The 17,849-nt window shown below is 47.3% G+C and overlaps 3 protein-coding genes across 4 annotated transcripts; 1 reads left to right on the plus strand and 2 right to left on the minus strand.

Annotated features, from left to right (window-relative positions):
- The first annotated feature begins 1,839 nt into the window (after positions 1 to 1,839).
- Positions 1,840 to 7,782, plus strand: wdr48b (WD repeat domain 48b). Of its 2 annotated transcripts, none has more exons than XM_057057593.1 (18): positions 1,840 to 1,978; positions 2,638 to 2,778; positions 2,885 to 2,963; positions 3,048 to 3,260; positions 3,361 to 3,449; positions 3,548 to 3,649; positions 3,724 to 3,948; positions 4,150 to 4,224; positions 4,493 to 4,595; positions 4,666 to 4,763; positions 5,005 to 5,112; positions 5,202 to 5,298; positions 5,387 to 5,482; positions 5,606 to 5,711; positions 5,794 to 5,881; positions 6,100 to 6,176; positions 6,248 to 6,440; positions 6,524 to 7,782. In XM_057057593.1, the coding sequence occupies exons 1-18, from the start codon at positions 1,931 to 1,933 to the stop codon at positions 6,617 to 6,619; spliced, it is 2,034 nt and encodes a 677-aa protein (XP_056913573.1). In that variant the 5' UTR covers positions 1,840 to 1,930; the 3' UTR covers positions 6,620 to 7,782. The 2 variants fall into 2 exon arrangements, with proteins under 2 accessions (XP_056913573.1, XP_056913574.1); XM_057057594.1 differs by having other exon boundaries at positions 2,888 to 2,963.
- gorasp1a (golgi reassembly stacking protein 1a) lies at positions 7,715 to 11,276 on the minus strand. The gene is made up of 9 exons (XM_057057596.1): positions 11,100 to 11,276; positions 10,560 to 10,640; positions 10,253 to 10,456; positions 10,083 to 10,169; positions 9,877 to 10,007; positions 9,592 to 9,745; positions 9,353 to 9,461; positions 9,132 to 9,275; positions 7,715 to 9,053 (listed from the first exon to the last, which is right to left on the minus strand). The coding sequence occupies exons 1-9, from the start codon at positions 11,160 to 11,162 to the stop codon at positions 8,632 to 8,634; spliced, it is 1,395 nt and encodes a 464-aa protein (XP_056913576.1). The 5' UTR covers positions 11,163 to 11,276; the 3' UTR covers positions 7,715 to 8,631.
- Positions 11,277 to 11,525: 249 nt separating this feature from the next.
- Positions 11,526 to 16,533, minus strand: LOC130539324 (cysteine/serine-rich nuclear protein 1-like). Its single transcript, XM_057057595.1, has 5 exons — positions 16,376 to 16,533; positions 14,382 to 14,584; positions 13,286 to 13,548; positions 12,904 to 13,206; positions 11,526 to 12,830 (listed from the first exon to the last, which is right to left on the minus strand). The coding sequence occupies exons 2-5, from the start codon at positions 14,581 to 14,583 to the stop codon at positions 11,889 to 11,891; spliced, it is 1,710 nt and encodes a 569-aa protein (XP_056913575.1). The 5' UTR covers position 14,584; positions 16,376 to 16,533; the 3' UTR covers positions 11,526 to 11,888.
- Between the last annotated feature and the right edge of the window lie 1,316 nt (positions 16,534 to 17,849).

Here is a 17,849-nt window from a genome sequence, read left to right on the forward strand (position 1 = left end):
ACGGTAAACAGAGAGGCACTTTGGTCCGTCCTTAGCAAGCTAGGCTGCCCGAGAAAATTCACCAACCTCATCCGTCTCTTCCACGATGGCATGCAAGGACTCTTGTTGTCAAACGGCGACACCTCTGCGCCCTTCGACATCTCCAATGGCGTGAAACAGGGGTGTGTCCTTGCCCCTGTCCTCTTCAACCTCTTCTTCACCTGTGTCCTCAACCATGCCCTCCGAGACCTCGACCGTGGCATCTACCTGCGCTACCGGCTGGATGGCTCCCTCTTTGACCTCCGAAGACTGAATGCCAGAACAAAGACAATAGAGCGGCTAGTCCACGATGCGCTCTTTGCCGACGATTGTGCTCTCATGGCACACACAGAGCCTGACCTCCAAATTATCGTCGACAGATTTGCAGAAGCAGCTCGATTGTTTGGCCTGATGATCAGCCTCAGCAAGACGGAGGTCATGCACCAACCAGCACCAGGCACCAGCGCACCGCCCCCCAATGTATCCATCGAGGGAACTGAGCTGAAGGTGGTTGAGCAATTCAAGTACCTCGGAAGCACCATTTCCTGTGATGGCTCTCTAGACAAGGAGATAGCTCAGCGTATCAGCAAAGCCAGCCAGTCCCTTGGTCGACTCAGAACCCGTGTGATAAATAACAAAAACATCAAACTGGAGACTAAAATTAAAGTCTACAAAGCTGTTGTGCTCACCAGCCTTCTTTACGGCTGTGAGACCTGGACAACATACAGGAAGTACATAAAACAGTTGGAACGATTCCACATGAGGTCCCTGCGGTCAATAATGCACATCAAATGGCAGGATAGAGTGACCAACCTGGCGGTCTTGGACAGAGCTGGCCTTGTAAGTATCGAGACCATGATTATGAAAGCCCAACTCCGCTGGTCAGGCCACCTGATCAGAATGGACAGCACGCGCCTTCCCCGTCAGGTCTTCTACGGCGTCCTCTCCCAGGGGCAGAGAAACACTGGGCGCCCCAAGAAGCGGTACAAAGACTGCATCAAGGACAGCCTAAAGTACTGTGGCATCCCTCCAGCACAGCTAGAAGCCCAGGCCCAAAACAGAGTCGGATGGCGCGCCGCAGTCAAGAAGGGCTGCAAATCCTTCGAGGACCACAGAAGAGGCAAAGTCGCAGCAGCCAGACAAAGAAGGAAGGAAGCAGCAACAGCCCCACCCACGGCGTCTTTCCCATGTCCCAACTGTCCCAGAGTGTGTGGCTCCAGAATTGGGCTAATCAGCCACCTTCGAAGTCACCAGAGATGACTGCACTGACATCATCGGATCGATGGTCAACCCAAGAGAGCTGCCCCGTGTCCCTCTCAAATATGACAGAGTCACAGTGGCAGTTTTCCATCACGCACTTTTCACAGCGCACAGCCGGATAACTGCAGCTCCGTGCGCAAAGAGGACACTTAGAACCATCTGTGGCTGTATATTGACGAGGAAAAATACTTTTGGACAAGGCGACTGCTGTTTGCGCTTAATAAGTGTGTGCCTATTGCAGGAAGGAATTACCGGAGAACGACCTGCTATGAATTTAACTTTAACAACCAAAACCTGCTGCGTGTATCTCTGGCTTACTTGCGCCCTCAACCGACCAATATAGTTGTCTGCGTTGACCGTCACAATAATGACAATAATATCGCAATTAGCTACTTTTTGAAGAAAAGAAAGCTGAAGAAACGCAGTGATTCGTTTTCTGAGCTCAGAAATACAATAACGTGTGTATTTTGCTGTAAATTCACTGAATGCTGACAGTAAATCCCACATTAATACAATTTGCAGGATAGTAGTGTACAGTTTTGAAACAAACAGTACAGTAATTTAAAAAACTACATTACCCACAAATCTCAGCTGCGTATGTTTTCTTTTTTTTCCGGATGTACATCACATGAATTGACTGTCAACATGCAAGATGGCCACGCATCACAGGCAAAATGCTGCTGGGCGGAGAAAAGTACAGGTATAATTCAGTAGTTGCATTATTGCTGTGCGTCTGGCAATGGCAACACTGTAATCGCCAGATCCAAAACGCGTTAAATTGAGACTTGATGGACGGTACAAGTTGCCAGCCAAAGATATGGTTGCTGATACGAGTCATGACTGAAGCCGGCTAACTTAGCTAGCTTAGCTTAGGTAGCTAGAGGTTAGCACCAGCGGCTAATAGTGTCGTCTAAATGATTTCACGATTTATTGTGCAAACAAATGTTTAAGTGCATAATAACTACATCTACGGATCGTGAAAATCCGCGTACATGTGTAATACTGACAAGGTAGTATTTATCTGTTGCATAAACGTTAATTCTATTTTAGATGTCCTGCCTGGCTCCGTCTAATAGCTGGAGCAATGTACGTGCTTCGGTGATTTTGTCACGTTAGTAGTTTAAAGAATGTTACGATTATTAAAGTCTTTGTAATTCCTCAGTGAGGATTTGTTCACGATCCATTTTAGCCACGGTCATGCTGCTCTTCTTAGTATTTCAATGCGAGAGCGTGGAACTTTACAGTTAGCTTATCCAGGCTGCGAAACGTGCACAAGGAAGTGGGTGTGTTTCTGGGAAATGTACTGGTGATTGTGATTAGAGTCTGATGCCAGCGCGCACTCGCCTCTTTCTGTATCAGGTGTCCTATGTGATTAGAGATGAGGTGGAAAAATACAACCGAAATGGGGTGAATGCACTGCAGCTGGACCCCGCTCTCAATCGGCTCTTCACTGCTGGAAGAGACTCAATCATCCGGATATGGAGTGTCTACCAGCACAAAGTAAACCTCCTTTACGTTAGCAGCTCCAGAATTATGACATCTAATTTGTTGCAGTGTTGTTCTGGGGGGAAAGTGCCTTATTGTTAATTTCTGGACTCGATTGCAGCAGGACCCATACATTGCCTCGATGGAGCACCATACCGACTGGGTCAATGACATAGTTCTCTGCTGCAATGGCAAAACATGTGAGGCTGCGATCATTTCTTTACAAAGCATTTACATCCCCGTGCATCTGCTCACCGCTGCGCATCTTTCTGGTCATTTTTCAGTAATATCTGCCTCGTCGGACACAACGGTCAAAGTATGGAACGCTCATAAAGGGTTCTGTATGTCGACGTTACGAACGCATAAGGACTACGTGAAGGCTCTAGCTTATGCTAAGGACAAGGAGCTTGTGGCGTCGGCGGGTCTGGATCGGCAGATTTTTCTTTGGGATGTGAACACATTAACAGCGCTCACTGCTTCCAACAACACTGTCACCAGTAAGTGTATATCCTGGTGTCGATGCAATCAACAAGCTATGGAGTTAACAACAGGTCCGTCACATGTATTTACATCTGACCCGGCGCTGTCTCCCTGTAGCCTCATCACTCAGCGGGAACAAGGACTCCATCTACAGTCTCGCTATGAACCAGATGGGCACAGTTATCGTATCCGGATCGACAGAAAAGGTGCGGCGGCACACCCGCGTCACCTAGAACCTGTCTAAATAATAACAAAGAAGCACGTTCCCGTCACATCCCGTGTTTACGTCTTCGTCGCCCTGCAGGTGCTGAGAGTGTGGGATCCCCGAACATGTGCGAAACTAATGAAGCTAAAAGGTCACACAGACAACGTGAAGTCATTGCTGCTAAATCGAGACGGAACCCAGGTTTGTTCGGCAAAACTGGGAGCATCCGGAAAACACACCGAGCTGGAACGTGAGCCCGCTGTTCTTCTCCGCAGTGCCTGTCGGGCAGTTCGGACGGGACCATCCGCCTGTGGTCACTCGGGCAGCAAAGGTGCATCGCCACCTACCGGGTGCACGACGAAGGGGTGTGGGCCCTGCAGGTCAACGAGGCCTTCACACACGTTTACTCTGGAGGCAGAGACAAGAAGATCTACTGCACTGATCTGCGTAATCCGGACATCCGCGTGCTCATCTGTGAGGAGAAGGCTCCTGTGCTGAAGGTGAGAAGAATTTCAAATTCATTCAGGCCTCTAAAATTGTTGCTTTGTGTCTGAAAGTCATTATTGATCAGCTAATTAGAGGCAGGGCATTTGAAATGTAAAAGTTTTAACACCTCTTTGAGTGACGACCCCATGTTCCCTTTGTTCACGGCTGAATATTTGGGGTCATTCAACCCTGTAATGTCTTTCTCTTTTGCTCAGATGGAACTGGACAGATCTGCTGACCCACCTCCAGCAATCTGGGTCTCCACCACCAAGTCATCCGTTAATAAATGGGTAAGCATGCGTGACACCTCAGAGAGGTCGCTGCTCGGCTGTCAACACAATAGCCCCCGGAATTCATTGTAGATGGAGACTTGTGCGTGTGGCCGCGTGTAATTCCATTTAACTGTAATCCTGTAAATTTGGAAACCAGCTTTGCGCAAGGGTGATAGCAATAATTATATTACATTAATCACAGCCTCTGTTGGGAGGAAAATACCACCTGATGGTTCTCAAAATCCAGAATAATCCATAGTGAGAGCGATAATCTGCGTGTTTTCAGTCTCTTAAGGGAATGCACAACTTCAGATCGTCAGGGGAGTACGACAACGACTGCACCACCCCTCTGACGCCACTGTGCACGCAGCCGGAACAAGTCATCAAGGGTAAATGGACAGATCTTCCTGCTTCAGCGCCCCCCTGCACAGACAGTGCAAACCTGTGTTGTGTCTGCAGGAGGGGCCAGTATCATACAGTGCCACATTCTGAACGACAAGAGACACATCCTCACCAAAGACACCAACAACAACGTGGCCTTTTGGGACGTCTTAAAGGTAAACGGCACCGCCGACCGTGGAGCCGATCAGCCCCCGCTCCTCGCTGCAGTGGAGACGAGGTGGCGCTGACAGATCTCCGGTCCTACGATTACACAAGTATCAGCACTGAGCCAAAGTTTAGGTTGATAATTAATTCATTACCCTAACCAGGGTGAGTCCTGACACCCAGAGAAATGAGCTGTTATTCATCAGATTAATCACTCGGAGGTGGAGAACTCATTTCGTACTTCACCTCCAGGCTTGCAAGGGGGAGGACTTGGGGAAAGTGGAGTTTGACGAGGAGATTAAAAAGCGATTCAAGATGGTCTACGTGCCAAACTGGTTCTCTGTCGATCTGAAAACTGGGGTGAGTCGCGGCTCTAATCCTCGATGAGCTTTTTTAAAATACTGCTGGCGGTAATTGTTCTCCATTGTTGCTTGGGTTTCATGGGACAGATGCTCACCATCACGTTGGACGAGAGCGACTGCTTCGCCGCCTGGGTGTCCGCCAAGGACGCTGGGTTTTCAAGTTCCGATGGATCCGACCCAAAGCGTACGAGTGTTAAAAACGCTCTCATTTAGCCGTTTTTCCTGACGCGTCGCTGCTAACGTGCTCACTTTATCTACCCCCCCCTTTATAGTGAACCTTGGCGGGCTGCTGCTTCAGGCTCTCCTGGAATTTTGGCCCCGCACCCGCATCAACCCCATGGACGAGGAAGAGAACGAAGTGAACCACGGTGAGAATGTCGTGCTAAACCAACAGGCCGCCGCAGCGGCGGGAGCCCGGTCGCCGCTGCTTCCTGTCAGCCAGGGGCAGGTCTGCAGTGTTTCACCCCGGGAGTGTGTTCTTGCCTCCGCAGTGAACGGAGAACAGGAGAACCGAGTCCAGAAGGGAAACGGATACTTCCAAGTGCCCCCGCACACACCGGTCATTTTTGGAGAAGCGGGCGGCAGAACTCTCTTTAGGTATTCCCGACTACCTTCATCAGTAATAAAGGGTGAATTTAAATCACGGAAGCGTTAATATTGAGCCGCCGATTCGTTTTAGGTTATTGTGTCGAGATTCAGGCGGAGAGACGGAGTCCATGCTGCTGAATGAGACGGTTCCACAGTGGGTGATCGACATCACTGTTGATGTGAGCAACCGGAATATTATTGGAAAATACATTTATCATTTATGTTTCCATAAACTAAGGGGTATTCACCACTGGGTAAATGTATTTTATATACATATTAAAGATTGTTGCACTTTTGCAATGCATTCTGGTAGATGTAGGCCGGGCGACCTAATGGATTTGCACTGAGGTTCAGATGACATTGGTACGTGCTTATCTCGCCGTTTGTTTTGTTGCAGAAAAATATGCCCAAGTTCAACAAAATCCCATTCTACCTCCAGCCACACTCTTCCTCCGGGGCAAAAACGCTGAAAAAGTGAGTGCTCGCTCGCCCAGCTAAACGTGAAAGCAGCGCGGTTCAGTCTAACGGCGCACGTTGTCCTGCAGGGACCGACTCTCGGCCAGCGACATGCTGCAGGTGAGGAAGGTGATGGAACACGTCTATGAGAAGATCATCAACCTGGACAACGAGTCTCAGACCACCAGCTCCTCGGCCAACGATAAACCCGGGGAGCAAGAGAAGGAGGAGGACATGGCCATGCTGGCGGAGGAAAAGATCGAATTAATGTGTCAAGACCAGGTAAGCGCGCACTCGCCGCCCGTACGCCTTCGCACAGCCGCTGTCCCTCAGTCTGATCACCTTTTTCCAACCCTCCCACCCAGGTTCTAGATCCCAATATGGACCTGCGAACAGTTAAACATTTTATCTGGAAAAGCGGAGGGGACTTGACGCTTCACTATAGGCAGAAGTCCACGTGAAAATCACCAATTTTGAAACAAGAACTCTGTCATTTGCCAACCACCACCCACCACCTCTGACATGTAGTACCCCCCCAAACCCCGTTGTGTGGTCCAGGGTTGCAGTTATCAGTGAGACCAGTAAACGTGTTAGGACGTGGCTTAATCACCGGGAACTGACGGAAGCAGCCAGGAGACGCCTGGGAGTTCAGATTTGTTGTTTTTTTTGGACAAACTATCCTCTCTTGTTTATTTCCATCTGCTCTGTTTTTTGTTGGAGTCACACCACACACTCGCGGTCGTAGTGGACTGTTTTGTCTGTTCTAGTACATTCCAGAACCCGTCCTTGTTCTACAGTCACGTCTTCCCAGTTTAGGAGCACATCCCCCCCCCCCGACCTTCGACCTCTGACCTCACCCGTCTGTTCTCTCATTTTTAGCTGTGCTGTTCTCAGTGGAGTGAACGTTCCTGTTTTTTTGTGTAAATACATGTACAACATTTTTCATTTAAGTGATTTTGTTTTATCGTGTTGTACAGTTTACAGAAAACCGAGTTAATTTTTCTGAAACCTAGCTCGCCTTCAGGGTCACGAGGGTTACGACTCAGATGTTAAAAATTGCATTTATTGTATTTACTACAACCCAGGAATTGCAGTTCACTCTTAAGAATGTTAGTAGTTGTCCAAGTCATCTTACTAATTTGGAAACTTTATATATAAGGTATGTATCCTGTCAAATAACACATGCTTATTTGCTCTGTGCTTGGGTTGCGAGTGCGACGACGGCGAGGGCTCTTTCTAATGTATATTTCATTGAGATTCTGTAGGTCGGTGAAAACACGAGTACAACTTGAAAGTGGGAGGAGGAAAAACTCAAGCACTGTGGGAAAATCACCAAAGTGAAATAAATGGTAATATCCTTTTTTTTCCTCTCGGTGTGTGGCCAAGTGGAACAAGAGAGCTTTTACATTTTCTGCAGTTAGTTTTGCCACGGTGTGTGTGTGTGGGAGGGGGGGGGGGGTGAGAGAGAGACGCCATAGTGGGGAGGTGAGTTTCAACTGGCCAAAAATGTTGAGTACAACAATGAGGCCATAACACTTAAGTTTCCCTTGTAATAATTTGTGAAATATGTATATTTTAGGCATTCAAAGAAATAAATTGGAATGGTTTAACAATGACACACTGATGGGGATTCTAAATGGATGTTTTGAGTTGTAATGCGTGTGAAAATGATCACAAGGGACATTTGTTTTTTCCAAGTAACGAATGTTTAAAACATCAGATTCACCCGTTTTACATCCATGAAAATACTGCACCCATTCCTAATAAAACATACATTTACTTCATAAAATATCTGCAAAAATACTTTCCTTATTTTACACACTTGCATCTAAGTTGTAGAAATGCTAAAAACCCATTACAAATAGCTAAAATTGACATCTAAACGGAACTTCACGTGTTGGATTTACACCTCAACTGTTGCATAGATCAACAATAATTATAAAGGGAGGGCTAAAATCAGAAATGGGGGGGTTCATAATCCCATCAAACAAGTAGCATCAACACCCTCACCTCATTAAAACCCATATTACTCAGTCCACACTTTTAAAAACAAATCATAAATTATTTTAAATCCAGGGCAAATATGCAGGCTGATGTTTTTTTTTTTTTTTAAATCCCTCTTTGATATGTGCAGAAAGCAGCTTATTGGACTCTTGATAGTATCTGGGGAGTGAAGGTGCAGGTGTGCCTCTCTGGAGACCAATATGTGGATCTTTGGAAGTGTTTGAGAAGTCCCATTTGCTTTACCAGAGCCAAACTCCTGCCACCTTTCCCCACATGTGCCAACATTAAAAAACCTTGTGTTTAAATGAGCAGTCGTTTAAAATTCTTACAAAAAAACCCTGGCTTTCCTGCACCCTAAAGCTTGTTTCTGTAGTGTTAACGGCCCTGAAGGAGGATGTTTAGTGTTTCTTCAGGAAGCCCTGGCGATCATCTAAGATGCTTCACCTTTTTTTTATGAAGTGATGCAAGCCTACTCTTCAGGGTCGTCCTCCTCGTGATGCTCATGGCTGCTGTGCGGCTCGTCCCGGGGCTCTGCCGTGTCCTCTGCCGGTGCATCCTCCACTTCCTGACCGGGCGAACTGTCTCCCGTCGGCTCACACATACCTGAGAACTGAAGATCAGCGGGAGGGGGTGTGGAGGCGGGGTCTTCATCGGCGACAGAGGGGGGTGCTGTACTTGCAGGTGGGCTGTTGCTTGGTTCTGACACGGGAGCAGGTGCAGCTACACACTCTGGGTGCAGGTGAGGTGGATCAGCTGGTTGGAGGTCTGGATATGACACGCTAACGCTGGAAGTCAGAGACGAGGAGAGATCCGTGGCTGCCAGATCAGCCGGCACGGGTTGGTCGTCCCGATTGTCCGCTGATGATGACAGCGTGCTGTCCTCCAGCTCTTCTGCACGACAGCAGAGGAGAACAGTCAGAATTCTCTTTGGTCACTGTAAAATGAAGAAGCTCTTCCATCCAAACTTACCAACACCTGAGATTTCGCACTCCTTCTCCTCCTGCATCGCCAGGGCCGTGTTGGTCATGTCGATGGACGACATGGACAGATCCAGTCTGTCTATCAACTCTGCAGCATCAGGGGTCATCATTGCTGATTCGGTCTCTGAGAAACCTAAAATATGGACAATAAATGAGGAGGGCACAAATAACAGTCAGCACGGAGCTTATGTTAGAACATTCTGTGCTGACCAGGATCCATGACTCTCTGAATGGGTGGAGGAAGAGGAGCTTCCTGAAGGGTGACCTGATCCAGATCCAACAAATCCTCACTCCGACTTGATGGCGCCACCAGAGGCGCCTGTAAACCCAAAGAGAATAAGGTGATACTAAACTACGCATTTAGGACAATCACAATCATCTCAAATGGGATTGTTTCCTTAAGTAAGTGAACTTATTGTAACTGATGTGAAGTGAAGGTTGAGCCTGACCTCAGTGAATCCGTGAGCAGGCAAGTTCACAGGCGGCTTTTCTTCGGGGGAGGGGACGGGAGGAGCTGCTGCTGATGGAGCAGGACGCGCCGTCGGTGCAGCAGGCTGTGCTGGTATTCGGTGCAAGTAGCCATAACCGATGCCACAGCCCAGACTGAACCGTGAAGATAAGATATGAAGTCACCAATGAAGAATTCATACAACCAAAATGGTGCCGTGCAGACTCTGGAGTGTTAATCCTGTGACTATTAAATGAAGCAGGAGCTTTCGTCCTTGTACACATACCTGCCCTCCCCACCCCACGCTCCGTTTGGTGTGACCATCACCTCCCTGCAGGCATCCGTCTGTGCGTTGTACACTAGCAGCTTCAGCGGTTTCCCTTCGTGCGCCTCGATCAGCGAGAAAAAGTCCTCCGACTGTAGACCAGCACTGAATTAATAGCAACTCCTAAGAGATACCGTGAAAAGCAGCAGCGTGGAGTTATCGCTCACGTCTTGCAACAGTTGGTCCGCTCCAACGATGTAGTCGCTGTGCGGCTGGAGGCCGGCCAAAGCAGCAGGAGAGCTGGCCTCCACATCCTTAGGAAAGAAATGGGGAATCAAGCGATGAAATTCAGAGCAGAGGTGGCTCAATATCGTGAGATTGTGATAAAGAACCTCACCAGAACATGCCAGACATTCTCATTTGCCCCCTGGTAGCTGCAGTAGCGTACACTAGCGCCGAGCAGGCCCTGTCCGCCCCACGTGTTACAAGGCACCACGAAGAGCTCACGGACCTGCATGGTTTTGATGCTGTACACCTCCATTTTCACCAGGCTGTCCATGTTGGCTTTCAGGACCTCCTTCAGATGGTCGTTTTCCTCATTCTGGACAACAATCAAATTGGGTTACAAATTCATGGAGGAGCAACTTTTTTTGACCTGTAAGCACAAGCAGCTTATCTACAAATAGAAGAAACATCAAACTTACAAGTCTTCTGTTGTCAAGAGACAGAATGAAGTCAAAAAAAGGCTCCAGGCCAGCCTTTTCTGCAGGGGAACTTGGCTGAACCTATTCAAAGTAAAAGCGTTGGAAGAAGTTGACGTGTTCTTAAACAGGAACAGAAAATATCGTGAACAGAAATACTGAAGCTAAAAAAAACAACAGCTAATTTGATACCTTCCAGGAGCCCATTCACAACAGCAAAAAATATTTTAGAGAGACTTTGTGATTCAAAATGTTTCCGACCAAACACCTCCATTAAAAATAACACCATTCCCCCGTTTACTATTATTTTTCTTTTAATTAAGCGACTTCTAATGTAATGCAATATATTTGTTTAAAGTGTGAGAGGATTCTCTGATATTTCAATTCAACAGCTGGTAATCATATTACAAGCAACAGATTTTTTAAATCGGAATTTAATAATAATAATAAACTGTTAGCTTTAGCATACCGTAGCAGTTCACGCTAAGCCGCTGTATCGTTAAACGCTGTCCCAAAAGAGGATAAATCCCGGTTTTAACTTACCCCATGCACATGGTAGCCATACGTTCCTCCATCTGACACTTCTGAGCTCTGCGACAAACCCATTATGGCCACGAAGTTTTATATTTAATTTAACATCGAGATAAAAACAAGTATTATAGTATTACCGCGGTTGACAGACGACGGCCATCTTGTCTGCAGGCTGAACCAATCGAGCGTCGCATTCATCGAACTCGATATCAGCAATTCTGATAGGAACACTGGGAATTTTCCAATTATCTTGATTAAATCAACTCAATAATTACATAATCTCCGCCGATATCGGTGGGGAAATGGTGATGCAAGTCCTCGAACATCCCATTACTTCTCCTCCCCGAAATGTATTAGCGTATTAAAGTTAGGAAATGTTTCTTCCATTAGGAAACGTCATTCTGGAAAATAGCAATCAACACATTGTAGACAAAAAGATATCGTTTTGTGTTTTAATTTTTCAATCAACAACCATGAGCTGAGTGTTTCAATAAAAACAAACACGTAATTTTCCATTCATTTCACTTCTGAAATTAAATAACACTCACACACTTTTTAAGTACAGTTATTATTTCTGTTGTTATGCACGAGAAGAAAAAGTCATATAATATTTAATCAAGTCTGGTCCCTTTGTTGGAAAAGACCAAAAATATTCTTGGACATTAGGGGGAACAAAATAAAATAAAAGAATAGTTCCTCAGTATTTTCTTTCTTTTTTGCACATTTAAATACTACAAATACATAAAGCACCGCTTTATATCCTATTTTATGTTAGTTCTATGTCAGTAGAGTCTCTAACAGTTATGTTCCGCTCTCCTCTGGGTTTGGCTCAGTCAGACCAATCAGAGACTCTAGGAGGTAGGTGCTGGACTCCTGCTGGGGCAGATGGACCGAGCTGAACAGCTGGAGTTGACATAAGTTGTCTGGGTGTCTGTGAAGCTTGAAAGAACTGTGCAGAGGCCCAGATGTGTAATCACTATCAAAGAATTCCAGATCAGAGTCAGATGAAAGACTCAGGTCCATGTAGTTTCCCAAGGAGTAGTCCACCGTGGGTGACGGCGTGTTCGGAAAGCCCTCAAGAGAGTCGTCGTTGAAGATGTCTCTGGCCTGGTTTGCATTCTCATCCAGGTACTCCGTCAGCGAGGTCCTGCTGGCGCCGTCCGTGAATGTGCTTGTGGACTGTGGATCAGTAGACGTGGAGCCGTTGTGCTGCGCCAGCGGTTCTGATATGTGCCTCAGTTGGCTGCAAATAGAGTAGTTATTGTTGTAGGAGATGCTGAGGACGCGCGACAGTCCCCCGTCCACGTCAGACAGATTCGGAGCCTCGTGAAGGCAGCCTCCCGGGTCGGAGTCCGAGGACAAGCGAGAGGAATCAGTCGCGTCACTGCTGCAGCTGTTCTCCTCCACCGCCAACCTCTCTGGGATCAAATGGAAGGACGGCGTTTCAGGCACGCTCAGAGAAAGACCTTCGTCCTCCGCGTTGAAGCCAAAGGGGCAGGTTTTTGACTGCGGACTCTGCGCCTCACGGGCCTCATCCTGGTCCCGGTACTCCTTGAGGTCTTCTGTAGGTCCCGCCTGGTCCTCGTTCCTCTCTTGGTTATCTTGGAGTCGCCGCTCCAGTTCAAGTTTCATGTTGGTGTGGATGTAATGCGTACGAACACGCCTGGAGTTGAACTCGGTGCGTCCCTGAGTGTTTCCACAGCCGTCTTTCGAGCAGCCACATGGGAAATTGAAGCGGTCCACCTGTTTGAGACATAAATTCTATTATTCATTATTTAGGTTATTTACAGATTAGAGTTTTAAAGTCGAGTCCTACCTGACACTTGATTCCTGCCAGGCTGCACGCGCAACTTTCTGGTTCACAGAAGCCCCTGCAGTTGCATCCGCAGGCCTCCCTGGAGAGGCGCAGGGCATGAAGCTGCCTCTTCTCCTCCCGGTCTACGCGTTTCACCCCTGCTGCTAGCAGAAGAGCCTGCCTCTGTTTGGAGGAGTACGGCAGAAGAAAGACGGCGCCCTCCAGGTCAGCGTCGCTGACGTGGGCGTCGGTGTCATCATGCAGCATCTGATCCGAGGTCAATGCGTTTGCCTCTCTCTGGTCGATGGTGCCGCTCGTGACCAGCTGCGATCAGCACAACAGAAAGTCAGAGGACCGCCGCAGCGACGGGAAAGACCAAACAGCGGAAGCAAAGCAAGCTTACTTTGTGCTTTAATGTCTGGAATCTCTCTTCTCTCCGTCGCTCCCGGAGTCGCTCTCTCCGCCTGTGCCTTTGCTGCAGGGCGTGCTCCGCCAGCGAGTACCTTTGCAGGGCGCTGTGTCGCTGCCTCATGCCCAGTGTGGCACCTCCGTGGCTCGGTACGCTGGTGAAGCCTTGGCACCGTGGAAAACTGAACTCCAACACTTGGTCAAAGCGGACATTGCTCTGTGTTCCCGAAAGCTTGGCCCTCTTCAGGATGGACCGAGCTGCAAAGCAAAAAGAGGAATTTAAAAACACCAGCTGAGAAGCATTCCCAGAAAACTGTTTAAATCTGAAGTTGGTGTTACGTGTCGATTGGACTGGGGACTTGTAATTCTCAGAGTGGCCACTAGATGACACGCTGCAGGTGATTAATCGCCAGGGTCAATAGTTTAGGACACGTGAAGACAGGAAATTCCAAGCAAAGCGACCGTGGCGACAGTGAACATGTCAGCAGCGCCCAGTGATTGGGCATCGAGGCGGAGGTTTACCAGAACAGTTTCTGCTCGTTTAACCTCCAGTATTTAACAGCTTGGTGTCAACAATTTATCAGCTCTTCGCACATAACTGAGGCTAAACTCTTGAAGCCCAAAGTGCGTAAACAGCTGAGACCAGCTGACCAAGCCGGCCCCAGCTGCTCCTCCTGTGTCTAAAGCACAGCACCGGGGCGCCCGTCCTGGATGGGCAACGGCTCTGCACAGTGTTTTCTACCTTTATAATCACAGCGGCAGCATATTCAGTGGTTGGAAGCCTCTTCAAGTACCGCGATGCTTAATAAGGTCATTTGATATGACTTGTTTAAAGAGACCTTGTTATTCAAATTGATTCCACAAGATCCTATTGCTCAGGCAAATGATCTTCTACCCATCTGCCCAGATAATCCAGAGCCAGCAATGACTATGCATTATCCAGAACTGCCCCAAGGTTAGCATTTTCATAGCAGCGCTGCTGACGGCTGATAAGAGACGCTTGTGTTGGACTCTCGGGGGGAGGGGGGGGGACGGTTTGATAAAGAGGTTTGCATTATTTGAAAGGTGAAGAGGCGTGTTTGGTGCCTTACTGGGTAGACTGGTGGCTGGCGAAGGGCTGTGAGGTGTGAAATCCTGCTTGTCAGACAAGCTGCTCTCCCCGTCTGACTCCCACTCGGAGGAACCGGGGGAGGAGAGGGAGGATGGAGGAGAAGACGAGTAGAGAGGATCATCATCGACGTGCACAAACTTTCTCTTGAGGATGCCTTCCATGCTTCGGCTGCGGTGTGACATTCTGCAAGAACACAGGGGAAGCGTTTAAATATTCATCTCAATGGGGATGTAAGTGCAGCACTCAATCAGAATAAAAGCCTCCAAACCCCGGAATCTTAAAATCAATGAACTCTCATGAGAACATCAACGTTTCCTTTCATTGTTGAAGCACACAATCAAATAAAGATGACAGCCGGAGGAGCGAGAGGTCTTTTCCTGCAGCTCTGCTGGTCGAGCCGGTTTCAGGGCAACAGTTTGTCTAGGCTAATCACATCCTCATAATGTCGCTGTGACAAACTGACATTTGATCAATGTGCAAATACAAACTGAAATCTGACATTTGGGCCCAACCAGCTGAACACTTGAGAACCTTATCAAATAGAATTCAATGGCTCTTTTCCCCTTTCTCCAGCAGAGTAATTAACATTCCAATGATTCTTTGAGTTTTTTGGTGAAGAATACATGGAAACAGACCGTCCATTGGCTCCTTGTAAAAGACTGGGGGTGTGTATTGGTTCAAGTTGCTGTTATTTTTGGATCAGAACACGGAGAAATTCAAACAGGAGTAATTGCAGGGATACTCCAAGATGGGTAAAAGGAAACAGGGCATGTTGTAGAGGAGGGAGGGTTGGCACACGCTGCTGTTCGTCAGGTTCAACAAACTCTATCGCAAAAGAATCTAAACAACTGGATGTAACAATTTAAAGTTTGCATTCCAAATCACACAGCAGATTGTTACTGCTATTCATTCTATTTAGTTGTAACTTATCGATCAATTTACACCTCAATGTGTGACAGTAGCAGAATAAATGTTTATATAGCTTTAAGCTGATCCAAATGTACATGGTGTTGTAACCAATGTGCACAAAATGGAAAAGAAACTTGCATTTCTCCACATAAGAGAGCTCAAACTGTCTGTGAGCGAAGGGTTAAACTGTTAAATCTCCGTGTGTGTGCGTGTGTGTAAATGCCTTTGAAATTTCCTGGAAACATCAAGGGTGAAACATGAGATATCATTATGCGCCTTTACATTGTTGACACTGTTTAAAGCTCTGCTCCACACGCAGCGAGGCCCCGACGCAGCAAACACTGAGGAACATTCTGACAGAGCAAAGGTTTCTCCCTGGCAGATCACACTTTTTACAACACTTTGCTGCATATGTGGCCACTGAGGGCGCATCAATAATTTAAAGGCGCAAAGTAGCAGAAGCACGGCTACACAACACGTGCGCGTACGCGTGCAACTGGGAGAGGGGGGGCGGTATTAATGCCCCATAGGCTGACACCACTGAAAGAAATCTACCGTGGACAATAATTTCACTGTGTTCCAGCACTTTTCATCCCTTCAGGAATGCGGGCGCGGGTGTCATACCGAGCTTCCATTGGAGGAGCGCAGGAGTCGTTTCCTGTTTGGCATAACAACAGTCATTAGACAGCTGACCTCCTCACCCGCACGGCGATCGTGTCAGCTCCAGTGGCAACACTGTCAGTCAGCTCTCCCCTTTTCTGCAGCAGGGACACTGACAGGCGGGCACATTTCAATCTGAGCAAACTTCATCTGTGGCGGCGGCGGCGCGCACAGTCAAGTCGAAGTTAGATTCCCCATTCGCGTAAAACTGCCCGTTTTGGCTTCGCAAACCGTCGTTAACAATAAGGCACCTCACTCAGTTGTGGTGATTTCTCCTGACAGCAAAAATCGCCATCAGCATACGTGGTTAATAAAAAAAGAAACAACCAAAACACAATCGCCACTATGAACATCATATCTTCAATGAACAATCATCTGAAAATAAAACAATGATTTGTTACTCACCACCGTGCAAAACGAAGCATAATAGGAAAGAAGGCCGAAACTAAGTTATCGATCTCGTCCGTGGTGCGGCCAGCTGAGTGTCCCTCTGTGTTTATGTATAGCTCCACAGTAGTACCGATATGAATATGAGAGAACTGGCTGGGAGCTCCAATAGATCACATTCAGGGGCAAGATAGTACACGTCCCGGACCTCACTCGTGCTTGCAACGTACCAGGAAGCTAAAACCTAAGATATCAATTTCCATACGGACATTGACGCAGAAGAGGTCAAATCAAGGCTAAAAGTGAATGGATAAAAGTTTATTTCTGCTGCGCATACTGTCAAACTGAAAGAACGTTCAATTTTCTGCCACGAGTCTATTATTTTCGAATCCTCGCAAAGAAATCTGGTATCAAATCTGCTGCCCAGGTTCCGTCTGAATCATAATAATAATAATCATAACATAATAGGCTTCCAGGGCGTAGACATTTTTCTTCGTCATACTTCTCAACTTCAAATGTTTAAGTCATACTGAAACGCCAGCGCGTCTTCTTTCACGAAACCGGAAGTGCGTGCAGGTGTTTATCTTGCTTCGTGTTGGTTCTCTCTGTAGTTCCGAATGACTCCTCTTGACGCAGACAGTGGCGCACGCAGAGGCGCTCTCCTTTCTGCCCACGGATTCTTATCTGTTGTTTTCACGCAACCACTGATATAATGGTAAATAAATAACTATTTTAACACTAAACCGCTGATTATCGGAAGGCACTCATGACAATTTCTTTTTAACAAGATAGGGCACGTGTAGGGTAGCTGCAATGCTGAAACAAAAACTTCTCTTATTTTCTTTGGGTTTAGATTGTTCTCCAGAGTCCGACTCACAAAATGAATCGTATTTGAATTTCAAAAATATCTTTTTTTCCCCCGTGAAAGCTCGCACTGGGGGTGGGGGGGGGATTTGTTCATAACTGGCCTTTGGTCATTTTTGGGCCTCTGTCGAATGCGGCGCTGACTCCCTGCAACTCATCTTGCATTATTGCAACGTGCCTCACTGGTGCACCTCTGTAATGAAACATTCTTGAACTCCAGGGATCTATCTTCGGTGTTAAGCTGTAGGTGGACAGTACCGTCTCCGGCAAAAGAAAACAGTTGTTACAGCATTTCTCTCACACTGGCCTTTGTTAGGAGTTGAAATCTGTTTACATGGGAACGCTCATCGTAAACCTTTCAGTCAGACTTTTCAGTGAGGAAGGGTGAAATGTCTGGATTAACATTCCAGCGTGTTTTTAAAGATAATCAGGGGCTACTCCTGCCTGCCCCAGCCCCAACTGGAGCCCAAACACAAACAGCAGCTTAACAGACGGACAGACCTGAAATGCTCTTGAACTTTCACACTGTTGCCGGTACACATCGGCACCTCAGGCTGCAGAAAAACTGCACTTGTACCTGTTGTTCCACATATTCTGGTCATGGGATGGACGCAACGCTGCAACCTCG

This window comes from Takifugu flavidus, chromosome 15, assembly GCF_003711565.1.
Source record: "Takifugu flavidus isolate HTHZ2018 chromosome 15, ASM371156v2, whole genome shotgun sequence".
Taxonomy (NCBI): domain Eukaryota; kingdom Metazoa; phylum Chordata; class Actinopteri; order Tetraodontiformes; family Tetraodontidae; genus Takifugu; species Takifugu flavidus.